A 14,586-nucleotide genomic window follows, 5' to 3' on the forward strand; every position below is an offset into this window, starting at 1 on the left:
CGACCGCCTCTGGTGTGGTTGCCCCGCCGGCATTGGCCGCGAGTCGCCGCCCAACTAAGGGTGGCGACGGACTATCCCACAATCATAGCCCTAACCCTAGATCTTCTTCGAAGAAGATGAAATCTTATTGGGTTTATTTTCATTAAGGGTTGTGATCCTAAACTCATTAAGATTTAATTTTTAGTTAAATGGGTCTGATCCGCAAATAGAACCCAATCCCGAAATCCCGATAATTTGAATTTTACTGTAATATTATTATTAGACCCCTGGTTGACCAAGAAATTGTTCTGAAATCCACCGGATTCTCAAATATACTATAAAATTAGTTATAGCTCCCTGATAAATCCAGAAACTATTCTGAAGCCCATGAGTATTGACAAGTTGCTGTAAAATTAGTTACAAACACATGTTTGATCCAGAAATTGTTCTGAGTCTACTAGTATATTAAATTTGATGTGAAATTAGTTTCAGGCCCCTGGTTGATTTTGAAATTGCTTTAAGATCCATCTGAATATATAGACTAATTTTTGATTAGTCCCTAACAGTTGTAGAATTTGTTCTGAAGCCCATATACATACATAGTTTATTTTCTTATGTTGAAAAGATTATTTAACTCTTGTTGATTGATAATGTATCATTGTATTTTTGAAATACTTGTTTAAATTATATATGTGACATGGTTGTATTGTTTTAAATTGTTTAATTTTAATTTTTCATGAGATTAAAGAAATACATAAAAATTACTAATAGGTCCAGAATTGTTTTTATTAAATAAAATAGTTTAGAATTTTTTTAGAAATCAAGTGTTTATTGAATTCATAAATTTTGTTGTGTTCTCTCAGTTATGATAAATAACAAAAGTTGTATAGAATTGTAGATAGATTAATTTTTAAAAAATATAAATCTAAAGATCTTCCATCATAGAGATATAACTTGGATAATAATTTTTTAGCTTATCTGATGTCACAAAGGATAGGTGTTAAAATTTATTACCTAGTTATATCTTGGATAAGGATGCCAAATATTTTATGTATAATGGGACCACTAGACTAAAATAGGTGGTGCCACCTGTTTTATATAAAATAGCTGGATTGATGGGCTAACATTTCATTGATGTCTTGAGGTGCTCGCTAAAATAGTGAGGTACATCTTACATCAAGAACCAAAATTTAAAGGAAAATTTATTAATTGTTAATGATTGAATAGATGATTCTACTTTGTTTAATTATATTCGATCTTTAAAATCTGGAGGTTTATAATTAAACTTGGATTTCTTGTTTACATTTAAATAAATGAGAGAAATGTTAAATGTGAAATCATTACTTAAAATATCCATAGTAATGATTGTACAATAATAAAATAATTTTTGAGATATTTGTGTTATAATATTCTGCTTATACATGATGACTAATTTTTTTTCATTTTGATATGTTATTGAATGATTATAAATTAGATAGCCCAAACTATTGGATTGGAAAATATTATTATTAAGCATGTGACATCGATAATGATGGATATCGAACTGGATTGTCCAGTATTAAGAAAAGAAAATTTTCTTAAGAGAGAAATCTGTTAAGTAGAATAGATTTCTTAACATGAAGCAGGAATTTAAATAATGAAAGTCGTTAGAAAAGAAAATTGTAATGGTTGCATTATATCACTTAATAAAGAAATGTCTTTTGAAGACATCTCACTCATTGATTAGTGGAGTCCACTAATGTGAATCATTTTTATATATGATGTATTAATCTTTACTTACTTACAAATTGTTGTAAGAGTACAAGAAAAGATTAACTTTGACAATAGAAATAAAAGCCCTAGTTTCAGCATTGTAAATAAAAATAATAAATAATAAGAAATTTGTTTCATCTTTGAGTAAAGGGCATGAAACGAAACTTAAAAATTGTTTTAATGTTTCTTAAAGTTAGAAGAAATTTGATTTCTATTTTCTAAATTTTATAGTAGTGATTGTCTGTTTTATTGTAAAATAGAATATTTAATAAAAGTTTAGAAATTGCTTTGTTGACAATTATGAAATTAACAGGTTATTATGCATGACACATATATATGAGATGTGGTGGTGGGTCTCAACCACCGGGAATAGGGATTCTCCGGGTGTATGTCATAAGCACACATTATGATGTGTGTAGCACTAGATCGTATTTGAATTCTCTAGGACGAGTCACCTAAGAAATAGAGAATTCAAATTGTTACATGGTTCGTTTGATTTGATAATATTGTTATTTTCGATATGATAATTTAGTATGCTTTGATGTGATGGTTAAGCTTGTTTAGCAAACGCTACACAACCTGAAACATCGGGTTACTAAATTTTATTTAGAAAAATGATAGATGCCTAGATAGGATCCAATATGCTTATTATGATGAGTTAATTTATTATGCATTCCCATGAAGCTATTAAATTCCTACTGGCAGGTGGCTTTGAAAATATTTTTTTAATTTACTTTCTTATAAAAATAAAATATTTTGATGTTTCAAAATAATTTTTATTTATGTTCATGTGAATTGTAATTTAGGCATGGGCAAATAGGTGAGTTATCTTTCTTAAAAGAGTTGCCTAAAATAAATGATACTGGAGGGGACTGAATGTAGTATATTATTTATTAATAATTAATTCCATATTATGGAAGAACTTTTATGAACAGTTGGTCGGATAGGGATTTAATTATTAAATTAGCATTATTAATTTGATTAATAATTGGTTATCGATATGAGACCCAATTGGTCTCACTAATGTTATTAAAAGAGGTATACATGTAATGCAAATATATTTCTATCCTTAATTGTTATGGATAAAGTTTTTGAACAAATCTATTACCATCCTTAATTGTTATGGATAAAGTTTTTGAACAAATCTAATTCTATCATTAATTGTTATGGATAAAGTTTTTGAACAAATATATTTTATCTTTAATTGTTATGAATAGAGTTTTGAACAATTATGAATTGTTTAAAATTAAAATATCTAAGACTAGTCTAATCCTATAAATAGAATAGAGTTTTGAACAATTATGAATTGTTTAAAATTAAAATATCTAAGACTAGTCTAATCCTATAAATAGAGTTCATATGTAGTGTTTAAAATTAAAATATCTAAGACTAGTCTAATCCTATAAATAGAGTTCATATGTAGTCTTATGAAGAGAAAGAAAAACTTATGAAGATAATATGAAGAAATAAAAATTTGAGAACTTATCTCTCAGTATTGCTCCTCTTCGATGACGAGTGGATTTCAATTGAAGGTTTTTTTCTCTTGAGGAAGTTTTTTCAAATTGATCTCGGATCAGATTATTATAGAAATTCGGAAAGTGTTTCAGCTATAATTCTAGATTTTTATTAATTTTGATTAATAGTCATACTATGTTTTTTCCGTTGCTTTGTATATCACGAATCAAACAATTATATCATATTTTAGCGTACCAGAATGTAATTATTTCCTTAACCAAGGGGAACAAAATGCTATCCAGCATATAATTAAGCGGGTCGCACATTTAAAAATTGGGAAACTAATATTTTTAATATCTACCAATTTCTCCCCATACGCTGCGAAAATAAACAAACTGAACATAAGGAGAAATCTGAAACCAGAACGTTCACATGAAACACTTTCATACAGAAAACCCTACGTACGTCACACAGTACAAAGTGAGAGCTTTGAGAAAGCAAACTCTTAATACCTCCACTTATCCTAGCTTTTGTGCCTTTTAATTAAACCCTGCACAATTAGAATAAAGGTAACAGTTAAATTAAATCGCTAATTTTCCAGCTAATAAAACAAAGGAGCTCTTATACTGATTCAATGTTGGACTTAAGATTACCTAGCTTGAGATCGAGCCCATTGCTGTTGAATGAAGTTGATCCTCCCACTCCCATCTCCCTTAGCGCCTCTATGTTGGCAAGCTGCGTAGATTAGCAAAGAACTGAGGATGTACATCACTTTAGATAGAAGTAAGCAGGTAACATAAGCTACAACTAATTAGTTGCATTTTATGAAAACTATAGCTAATCTACTCCTCTATACAAATGGGAGAACCCAAGATTTACTATTTATGCTACAGTAATCATTACAGTAACATTACTACTGTAGCAAAGAGGAAAAATTACTACGGTAGCAAATAGGAAACGTATAATATAGCAATTTTTTTAAAAAATCACTGTATCACACGGTAATACCGTAGCAAAGACGGGAACGGTAGCTACCAAAAAAATTTAAAAATTACCGTAGCAATTAAATCAGGATTACTATAGCAAAAATGATATGACGTGCTTTGCATAGTGTTCACGACTAGAAAGCATAATAAGAGATGCCTTTTTTTAATGGTAATTGGAGTTTAACTTAGTTCTATCCTATGAAAACAACATGGCCGAGTAAATCCGGAACCTCAGCGCATGTGGGCTTCCCTTTCACAAGTCAAGCCCATGTACAATACGAGTGTTGTCGAGCTTAATAATTAGAAATTGGGGGTCAGCTGCGGTTTCTTCTACTTCATTTTATTTCCGTACGAAGAAGAAGTTCATAAAGTAGGACGCTGACAAAGTAACCTTATTAAGGCTACATTCTTTAATTAATTTGTTTGTTTATTACTGTTTTTCGTTCTTTTGTTTCCATTCTCCTTTGGGAAGCTATTTGTGGGCCAGTTTTGATCACAAGCCCACAACAGGGTCTAGTAAATCTAGCCCATCTTGTTCAGAGTCGTCCCTAAGAACCAAACTGAAAAGCCTAGTTCTACCTAATTGCTGAAAAGCCTATTGGCGCCGACTAAAGACAGGCTTTTCCATAATAATAATAATAATAAAGAAAAAAAAAAACAGAGACAGGCTTGAAATTTAATTTACTGCTATTTTCCCCTCTTCTTCCAAGGAAAAATTCATTTGCTTTTAAAAACAGAAGCTACCAATTAACATATGACGCAGCGTAATTTACCTTCTCACAGAGTCCGTATCTCTTCTGCTGCTGATCATTCACCTTCACCGTTTAAAAAAAAAAAAAAACTTTAGATGACCAAAAATCTTTTATCATATATAACATATTAATACGTAAACATAGAGTACAAGAGCCGTGTATCACTCGATTTCTTACTATTTCTTTCAGAGCACTCCCATAGAAAGAAATAATAAAATCTACACTATTCATGAGTGCTCTTCTATCTGTGACATAAACCAACTCATTGCCATGGGGATAGTTCGTACATGATCCTTACTCATAACATAATAGTACCTCAAGTATATGTCGGATACAAGATGTCATCATATTTTTTAGCAAAATGAATTATGAAGATATAAGTGGTGGTACTTAAGCTACTTGATGTCATCATTATCATGCACTTTTCCCCTTTTGAGCTCTATACACGTGTATCCAAAAGATAAACTTAAACGTAATTAGTATGTTAGTAATATATACCATATTTTGGAGTTGACCCATTTCTCCATTGATCTTCCTATTCTTCTCCATCCTGACCTTGTTCATGGCAACCTCCAGATTCTGCTCCAAAATTTCCAAAACAGGGAGAGAGTAGTCTAGGCTTTCATCAATCGTCATGAACCTGTTTTCACAACAATTTTTTTTAATTTTAATTTCTAATAATCTCATCACTAATTTATTTCACATGCACACATCAGCCGGTCAGATAAAACAACCACAAGAAGGAAAAGGAAGAAAGAAACACGAGGAATACCTTAGTTCTTTCTCCAAAAGTTCACATAGATTCTCCACCTTCTCAACCTCTGCACCCTGATCCTAATGAACATCATGAATAAAAGTATGCTTAGCGATAACTAAACATGAGGCCAAAAGGGTTCAGAGAGTAAAAGCTCAATGTATAATACCACGCAGTGATTCCACACTTTAGTTTGAGTAACCATCTCATACCTCTCTATTAACTCCCTAGAACTGCAAACATTTACCCGAAACAAAACACAAATCGAGTCAGCATTCATAAATTTAGACAACACAAATGCCCAAAATACTAAAACAGGAGAGCTTTTAAGTAACATGTACCAGGGAACAGAGGGGGTATGGAACTCATAGAGCTTTCCAGAAGAGGAAAAAATGACGAGAAGGAGATTGGTGTCGCAGAGAATTGAGAGCTCCTTGGCTTTCTTGAACAACCCATCTCTTCTTTTATAGAAAGTGGACTGCCTCTGAGTTGGGTTCTCTATCCTCTTTATCTCCATTTTCCCTCTCCCCATTTTTATAGAAAGTGGACTGCCTCTGAGTTGGGTTCTCTATCCTCTTTATCTCCATTTTCCCTCTCCCCATTGTGAGCCGAACTCTCTCTCAAAACCGGCGCTGAGGACTCAAAGGATGATGAGTCTTTCATAAATATAGAAAATTCGATTGCAACTGTGTCCATATATTCTAGTACTCATTGCGCACTGTTGTAGGTTTAGGTGTGAGTCTTGCACAGACGTAGGATTATTTATTGTGACATCAGAGTTGAGGTATGTATAGGGAAAGCTAAGGGGAGTAGGTTGATTGATTAGGGCTTCAATCATGAAGACCAGAGTGACAGGATGTTGAGTTACTTTGGTTGGGTGCAGAGCGAGGAGGCACCGCATCGACCTTCAGATACAGCGATGCTCCTTTTGTCATTTTTGCTACGCTTTGAGGTTTCATACTCGTAACCGGAGTGTTGCTTTTGTTACGAGAGAAAAGTGTAAATTTCCCAAAAGCCCCAAAACTTTAGGGCTTTTCCCACGATATTCTCTCGGGACTTTGAGCATGTTTCGCTAACGGTCAAAATGTCTTATAGGTCACTCTTGCGACTTCCAAATAAATTTAGCAAATAACTTATTTTGACTTATTATCCATCAAAATATAGCATATGATATCCACGCTTATTGTTTAGTGGATTATAAGCCATAAAATTTGATCAAGTAAAACGTATATATATCCCTCATAATTTCACAAAATTTCAAGTCATATCTTTTATAATGATTATAAGTTGTACTACAGAAATAACCAAATCTTAATCAAAATCGATTATGTGACACGTGTCTCAAACAGATTATACACCGTCTCGGGCACACCGACTTCTCGAAGGTCGAGACGAAAGGCACCCCTTCTCGTCTCCCTCGAAGGCCAACAAGAAAGGCATCCCTTCTCATCTCTCTCGAGGACTAAAACAAAAGGCGTCATTTATCGACCCTATCACAAGAAAGAGACGAGAGGCAGTTTGTCCTCGAATTCCCCACCGACAATTAATCACCATCACATTAAATGCACGGTCGGAATCATCATTACTCCGGCTCCAAAAATCTTAATGACTCATTGGACCATGTCAGCATCATGTTGTTTTTGTCATCATCACATTAATCACATAGGTGATTCATATCATTTGCAGCCGACACCTATAAATGATCTGCCGACTAAGTTGTCTACTTTGACTCAGGCAAAAATATAAAACTACCCTCCTGAACTTGCTATAAATTGGAGCACTATGTACTACAGGGAAGTAAGCAATTTTTTATAAATAAATACACTATAATCATACTTTTTTCCTCCACTCAAGCTCACTACTAACTTGAGTATTGTAGAAACTACCGGAGATCCCAACTCCGATCCTCTCACGCGTTGTTTGTGTGCAGGACTGAATCCTCTGCTCGATATGCAACCGTCGAAGAAGATCAAGAGACCCTATAACTGAACATAATTCACACTACAATTCCCTATTTGATAACCAACATCAACATAAGTTGTATTTTTTAGTCATTTGACAATGATGATGGATTATAATCTATCAATTTGCCAAACATTCTTTTTTTTTTTTTTGAAATAAATTTTCATGGGTTATAATCCATTTACAAGCTATAATCCATTTGTGGATCTCAATATTAGTGGATTATACTCCAAAGTTACCAAACATGTTGTTTTCTCTAATAATTTTTATAACTTTTCTCACAAAACCCACCAAAACTACAAAAGTATTAAATAATTTTCCAAAACATTTACTTTTTCTTACGAGGACTCCCAACAAAAGCAAGAATAACATGAGATGATGAGCTACAACTTACAAGGTATGGGTTGGGCATGGGCCAGGTTGACCTGCGGGCTGATCTGGCCCAACCCTCCATGGATCACAATCCGGCCTTGTCTGTAGTGGGACGGGCCGGTTCCAGCCCCAAACTCGGGGTCAGAGAAATAGGCCCAGGCCATGCTAGACCTGGCCCAATCCGCCCCGGCCCATGATATATTTTTTGTTAGTTTAGTCGTTCATTTAGCACTTTGAGTATACGGCTAGCTGCCAACAAAGCCAAAAGGGCCATAGGTCTTTGACTTGAGCGTCTTTTAGCCCATTGAAAAACAAAGAAGCGAACTTTAAGTTTGTGCTGTCTATTTGGAATGATTAAAAAGTTTAGTACAAGTTTAAAAATAGTTTAATACAAGGTTTAAATTACTAAAAAGTAAATTAGAAATACTTTGATGATTGTGAATACAAATTCCGTTCAATTAAAAATGTAAAAAATAGGGGGGAGGGATTGGACAAAAAACTCCTGGGTCGGCCCACAGGCCGTGGGCTGGGTCAAAGGCGGTCTGCACCTAAACAGGTCATGGGTCAGGTTGGGTCCAGCCATAATCCCAGGTTCAGAGAAGTAAGCCCGACTCACTCTGGCCCGATTGGCACTAGGTCAAGCCCAGTCTAGCCTTGAGCCCTGCAGGCCGGATCACAAGCATGAACCGTCCCGACCCACACCCACCCCTATAAAGAAGGAAATAGAAAATTTAGCCAGGCAGTACGTTTTTTTTTTTTGATTGCAAGGGACACTGTTTTATAATTTAGTGAAAAACGTTAATGATTTTGGGGGTTATCTTAGATATTTTGAAGTTATGGGAAATAGACAGTTTGGGGATTTCATCACAAACACCCCAAAGTTTTGAGTTTTGTGGATCATACCCCAAAAGAAAGTTGGCCTCAATAAAGTTCATGGAAAAACTTCAATTTTATAAATTATGAAAATTCTTCTATATTTCCATTATTATACTTAACTCATCTAAACTATCGAAAATTTGCACGGATGACCTTAACAACGGGAGAGTAAAAAGTCCAAGATTAAAGAACCAATCAGCTGGTCATGTTTCTTAAACCGATCAAGTTCAAGGGGTTTTGCACAAAACCATCGAAAATCCAAGTGAGTTTTCTGAATTTGAACCTTTTCTCATATTTAGTCTAGGATATGAATTTAGGATTAATTAGTTCTATAATTCTCCTGTAGTTTAACAAATAGTTAAATTTAACCCAAACTTAATTTAGATATCTTTAAAAGTTTATTTTACGTCGTCATGTGAAACTCTGGTAAACAGCACGCCAATAAATAGCCTTGTAAGTGGCCGTGAACAGTAAGTGCTAGGCAGGGAGTTTGTGTTTTGCTTCCCTCTCCACCTACACACACATACATATTATTTTGTGTTTGATCCAAACGGCATCAGAGTCATGTTGTGCGCGGCGGAAGCTTTCTTGGGCAACACGAACAATAACTCGAACTAAACCACAAACAATATGCAAACAACAATCACAGCAAGAACACACAATTTATGTGGTTCGGCAAGTTGCCTACGTCCACGGGGCAAGGAATGGGGAGTTCTTTCTACCAGAAATCAAGAGAATACAAATAGGATTACAAATCTCTCAGACCAAACCCTAAAACAAAGCTCTAGATCTCTCAAAGCTCTCTTACAATTGGATGCAATGATTCTCTCTTGGAGGCTGCTCAAAATCGTCCTTGAGGTTACCCTAACAAATCAGGTTTAGGGTATTTATAGATTACAAAACGAAACGGGTCAAAAAAACTGGAAAAACTGATATCCGCTTCGTCGGTCGATCGGCCCGGTCGACCGATCACCATTCAGCAGAAGCCCCAAAAATCCAGAGAACCGTCGGTCGACCGCACCAGTCGACCGAATCATCTGCGGTCGAGGGCGGGGGGGCCCGCCCCCCCCCCGCCTGGTTTGACTGATTCTTCTGAGTTTCTGTAATTTCTTCAATTCTCCACCTCGGCGAATGTTTCCACCAAAAACTGAGCCGACACCAAATCATCCAATAGTTCCTCAACAAGTCCAGGAAAAATACTCGAGCTGGAACACGATCTCTCTTGATCAACTGATCAAACCGGCTGCATCTAAAGACTGCCTACGTATCCTCTTGCCCAAGGAATCAAGCCGAACGTAGTTCACCCAAATGGCCGCCAACGGCCTCAGCACTGAAGGATGTTCAACAACTTCAAACAATGACCAAATTTTACTCCTGAAACTACTTTGGTCAACATATCTGCAGGGTTGTCATTTGTGTGGACCTTCTCCAATATGACATCTCCATCATCCAAGACGTCCCGTACAAAGTGGAATCTGACATCGATGTGCTTTGTGCGCGCATGATAAACCTGGTTCTTTGCCAAATAGATAGCCGACATACTATCACAATATATCCGAATAGTCTCCTGAGCAATCCCCAAGTCCTCCAATAATCCACGCAACCATAAAGCCTCCTTAATAGCTTCAGTAACTGCCATATACTCTGCCTCTGTAGTAGAGAGAGCCACTGTGGACTGAAGCGTGCAACGCCAACATACAGGTGCACCTGCCAAAGTAAAAGCATAACCTGACGTAGACCGGCGTTTGTCAAGATCTCCAGCATAATCTGAATCCACATAACCAATACAAGCCTGCCCGTCCTTCTCATCCTTCTGAAACACTAAACCAACATCCACGGTGCCTCGAACATACCGTAGAATCCACTTCACGGCCTCCCAGTGACCCTTCCCGGGGTCATGCATGTATCTCGATACCATGCTCACGGCCTGTGACAAATCTGGCCTCGTACACACCATCGCATACATCAAGCTACCTACTGCACTAGCATATGGGACCTTCGACATATAATCTCTGTCCTCAACTGAAACAGGTGACATCAACGCTGAAAGCTTGAAGTGGGGAGCCAATGGTGTGCTAACTGCTTTTGCATTGCCATCAAAGCTGAATTTCTTCAACATCTTCTGCAAGTAGCTCTTCTGTGTAAGCTTCAATTTCCCCTTCACCCTGTCTCGCTCGATCTCCATACCCAATATCTTCTTTGCCTCTCCAAGATCCTTCATCTCAAACTCGGATGATAACTCCTCTTTCAGCTTTCGAATAGCTGAAGAATTCCTGGAAGCAATAAGCATATCATCAACATATAAAAGCAAATATATGAGCTCACCATCCTGTAGCTTGTGCATATAAACACATGGGTCATATGGGCTCCTCGTGTACCCTCGGCCAATCATAAAGCCGTCGAATCTCTTATACCACTGTCTTGGTGACTGCTTCAAACCATAAAGAGACTTCTTCAGCTTACAAACCAAATTTTCCTTTCCTGCAGCTTTGAAACCCTGTGGTTGTGTCATGTAGATCTCCTCATCTAAATCACCGTGTAGAAAGGCTGTCTTCACATCCATCTGGACCAAATCCAAATCCAACTGTGCCACCAACGCCAATAAAATCCGAATCGACGAATGCTTCACAACGGGTGAAAATACCTCGTTGTAATCAATGCCCTCAAGCTGTGCATATCCCTTGGCAACTAATCTGGCTTTGAACCGAATGTCCCCAATAGAAGATCCCTCCTTCTTCGCATATACCCACTTGCAACCAATAGCTTTCTTACCCTTAGGTAGATGTGCAAGTGTCCAAGTGTCGTTCTTCTGAAGAGACCGCATCTCCTCCTCCATAGCTTCCCTCCACCTGATCGAATCGGGGCTAGACTCTGCCTCCCTGAATGTGGCTGGAACCATATCATCAACGACCTCCACTGATAATGCATATGCGACCATGACATCATTATACCTAGCTGGCCGACGAATCTCTCTCCTCGGTCTATCTGCTGCAATGGTCCTCTGAACATGACCCTGTTCCTGAGTCCCATGATCTACTGTATCCTGTATCTGCCCATCTGTCATCTCATCTCCTCCCAGTGTCACCTCTGTAGGAGCCTCAATGGATACAGTGTTCTCTGGAGTGGGTGGAGTCACATCATCCTCCACCTGCTGCGATATCTCTCCTGTCTGGTCTCCCTCCACCTGCTGAGGGGCTCGAGGCCTCATCATGTACGCCTCGTCAAATGTGACATCTCTGCTAATAACTATCTTCTTGTCCTGTGGATCCCATAACTTGAAGCCTTTGACTCCATCCCTAAATCCCACAAAGACTGCTTTCCTCGCTCTCGGATTTAATTTGCCATCACTGACATGATAATAAGCTGGACACCCGAATATCCGAAGCGACTCATAGTCACTAGCCACCGAACCAAACCAACGCTCCAAAGGAGTCTTCCCGTCTATCGCAGTGCACGGCAACCTGTTCACAAGATGGCTCGCATAAACCAACGCCTCGGCCCAAAAAGATCTAGGCAGGAAGCCTTGTGCACGAATGCGGTCGATCGAGCCGGTCGACCGCCGCCTGGTTTGACTGATTCTTCTGAGTTTCTGTAATTTCTTCAAGTCATGGTTATGGTTCAGGGAAAAAAAGGTGGAGTTTAATATGAAGCCCGAATGTGTCGAGAGAACTCACGAAGGTCCATATGATCGAGTGATATAATCTGGTTAGCCCCGCAAGTGATGTGGTGAAAGATCCTATGAATATTTCTAGCCATATGTTGAATACATGGTCAGATGGTCTTGTTATCCCACAAGTGAAGTGGGGCAAAAATGTATGTGACTCAGCACACAAGTAAAGTGATGCAAAAATTAGTGAATCCCATGAAAAATTGAAGTATAGCTTGAATTATGAACTATACTTACAAATTAAATGAGAGTTGAAGAGATTATTAATATGTGAGTATAGTCACACATTAGATAAAATAAGAAATGGTTATTGACTACTATTTAAGGCCCGTAAACTCTAGATTTACTTTCTAACACCAACACAATATTTCTATGTCACAAGAAACTTGTTTTTACCTCAAATTTCTTACTTAAAATTATTCGAAACCCCAATTTCGTACTGCATGCATATATAATGATATGTGTATTATTAAATATAGTATTTTAAATATAGTTTTTTTATTAGAGTTTTGCTTTCACATTACGTTCTATAGATATAGATATTCTGTTACATTTGCGTAGATAGACAGTATCTTACTCTTTAGTGGTAAAAAAAATTCCCCCCCTCTTTAGGGGCCAGTGATTAACAAGTGATGCACTTACTTATTTTTACCCTAAATTTCTTCTCTCTTTCTTAACGCTGGGGCTCCTAAGCAGATCATGTCGGAAAAAGCACTAAGTTCGCACTTACCCTAGATAGCTTCAAACTCACAGACGATTTCCGCTGATAAGCGTAGGGGGATCGACGCTTAACTATATGTTAGATACATATATGGTTACTAAAAACTGATGGAATATAATCATCGATATTGTTATGCCGTACGTGAAATATCCGGATCCATATTCAAAATATCCGAACACATATTAGTCATACGACTCATACTCTGGCAAGAGTTTTAATCCTTAGATTAATGATTTTGATGTTAATTTTGATTATTAAGATATCTAATTAATCATAGCTTTTCAGATATAACAAACATAATAATGAACTCTATGGTATCACATGAACTATACTTTTTCAATATTTTCTCGTTTTCTCATATCCGTTTTATATTCGCAAGCATGTCCTCTTACATGTTCGCATGTATATTCATATCCATATCTGATTTTAGTAGATATGGATATGAGCTTTTTTTTTACCGAGATATATCTGTATTTGTATCTGTGATAAGTAAGAAGATATGAATATGATAAGTATAGTACATGAGCCGTATCCGGACGCGCCCCTACATACTACCCTTATGCATTTCCTATTCTATATGAGCGATATTTTGAGATTCTCTCTCTTAAATCGGTCATAATATAAACTGGTTCAATTTTAGATCATGATGGACGTGGACTTATTCTAATTTGATTTAAGATTAAAAATTGATCAAATAAAATCAATTTAAATCCAGATCCAGTTATTTGCCAAACTAGGATCAAAACGTACTTAAATTGATTCTGATCCGCTACACCCGTTTAACGTTGAGTTGTCAACCATGATCTTATTCTCGATCATTGATGTCTTCTTCAATGAGTATATTTACCGTTATTGATTCTTCTTCAACTATTTTTATGGGCTCGGACTCTTGATTTTTTTTTTAATTTTTCTAAATTAGTTAAGTAATTCATAGTTCCTGCCAGAATCTCGAAAAATGTGAAGCTAGTGACCGCAATATATACTTGCCTGTGGGATTCTGAACACTGCTTTAGTGCCTGCATGAGACGTCACCGTGCCCATCTCTCTCTATCGCTTCCCTGCAGAGTCTTTCTCAAAATAGTGAAACTATAGGGCTGCAAGGATCCTGAAAATTTGCTATTTGCAGATAAATTTTGAGTTGGGAAATATCCGGACGTACAGTTTTTGTGAGATACGGAGTAAAGGCCTAGGGTGGCCCAAGCCCAATGAATAGTTAAATAGAAAGAGAGTTTTGATTGGACCAAACGGGTGGATTTGATTTGACCCGACCTCACCCATAGTGGGTGCACTCATTTACCCCCCACCTTTTA

At 36.9% G+C, this 14,586-nt stretch overlaps 1 protein-coding gene across 3 annotated transcripts; it reads right to left on the reverse strand.

Annotated features, from left to right (window-relative positions):
- On the reverse strand, nt 3,543-6,475 carry LOC109840947 (MADS-box transcription factor 32-like). Of its 3 annotated transcripts, none has more exons than XM_020409779.1 (8): nt 6,231-6,475; nt 6,020-6,160; nt 5,848-5,911; nt 5,697-5,758; nt 5,423-5,564; nt 4,946-4,987; nt 3,840-3,921; nt 3,543-3,736 (listed from the first exon to the last, which is right to left on the reverse strand). In XM_020409779.1, exons 1-8 carry the CDS (start codon nt 6,278-6,280, stop codon nt 3,726-3,728), a joined length of 594 nt encoding a protein of 197 aa, XP_020265368.1. In that variant the 5' UTR covers nt 6,281-6,475; the 3' UTR covers nt 3,543-3,725. The 3 variants fall into 3 exon arrangements, with proteins under 3 accessions (XP_020265368.1, XP_020265370.1, XP_020265367.1); XM_020409781.1 differs by having other exon boundaries at nt 6,020-6,189; nt 6,260-6,474; XM_020409778.1 differs by lacking the exon at nt 6,231-6,475 and having other exon boundaries at nt 6,020-6,210.

The sequence above is a fragment of the Asparagus officinalis genome, chromosome 5 (genome assembly GCF_001876935.1).
Source record: "Asparagus officinalis chromosome 5, Aspof.V1, whole genome shotgun sequence".
NCBI classification, from domain to species: domain Eukaryota; kingdom Viridiplantae; phylum Streptophyta; class Magnoliopsida; order Asparagales; family Asparagaceae; genus Asparagus; species Asparagus officinalis.

Excerpts from the sequence above, each read along its gene's own strand:
- LOC109840947 (XM_020409779.1), bottom strand. The coding sequence starts at position 6,280 with ATGGGGAGAGGGAAAATGGAGATAAAGAGGATAGAGAACCCAACTCAG. Across the intron at positions 6,161-6,230 it reads ATAGAGAACCCAACTCAGAG|GCAGTCCACTTTCTATAAAA; the intron begins GCAGTCCACTTT and ends CCCAACTCAGAG. Across the intron at positions 5,759-5,847 it reads AAGTGTGGAATCACTGCGTG|GATCAGGGTGCAGAGGTTGA; the intron begins GTATTATACATT and ends GATGTTCATTAG.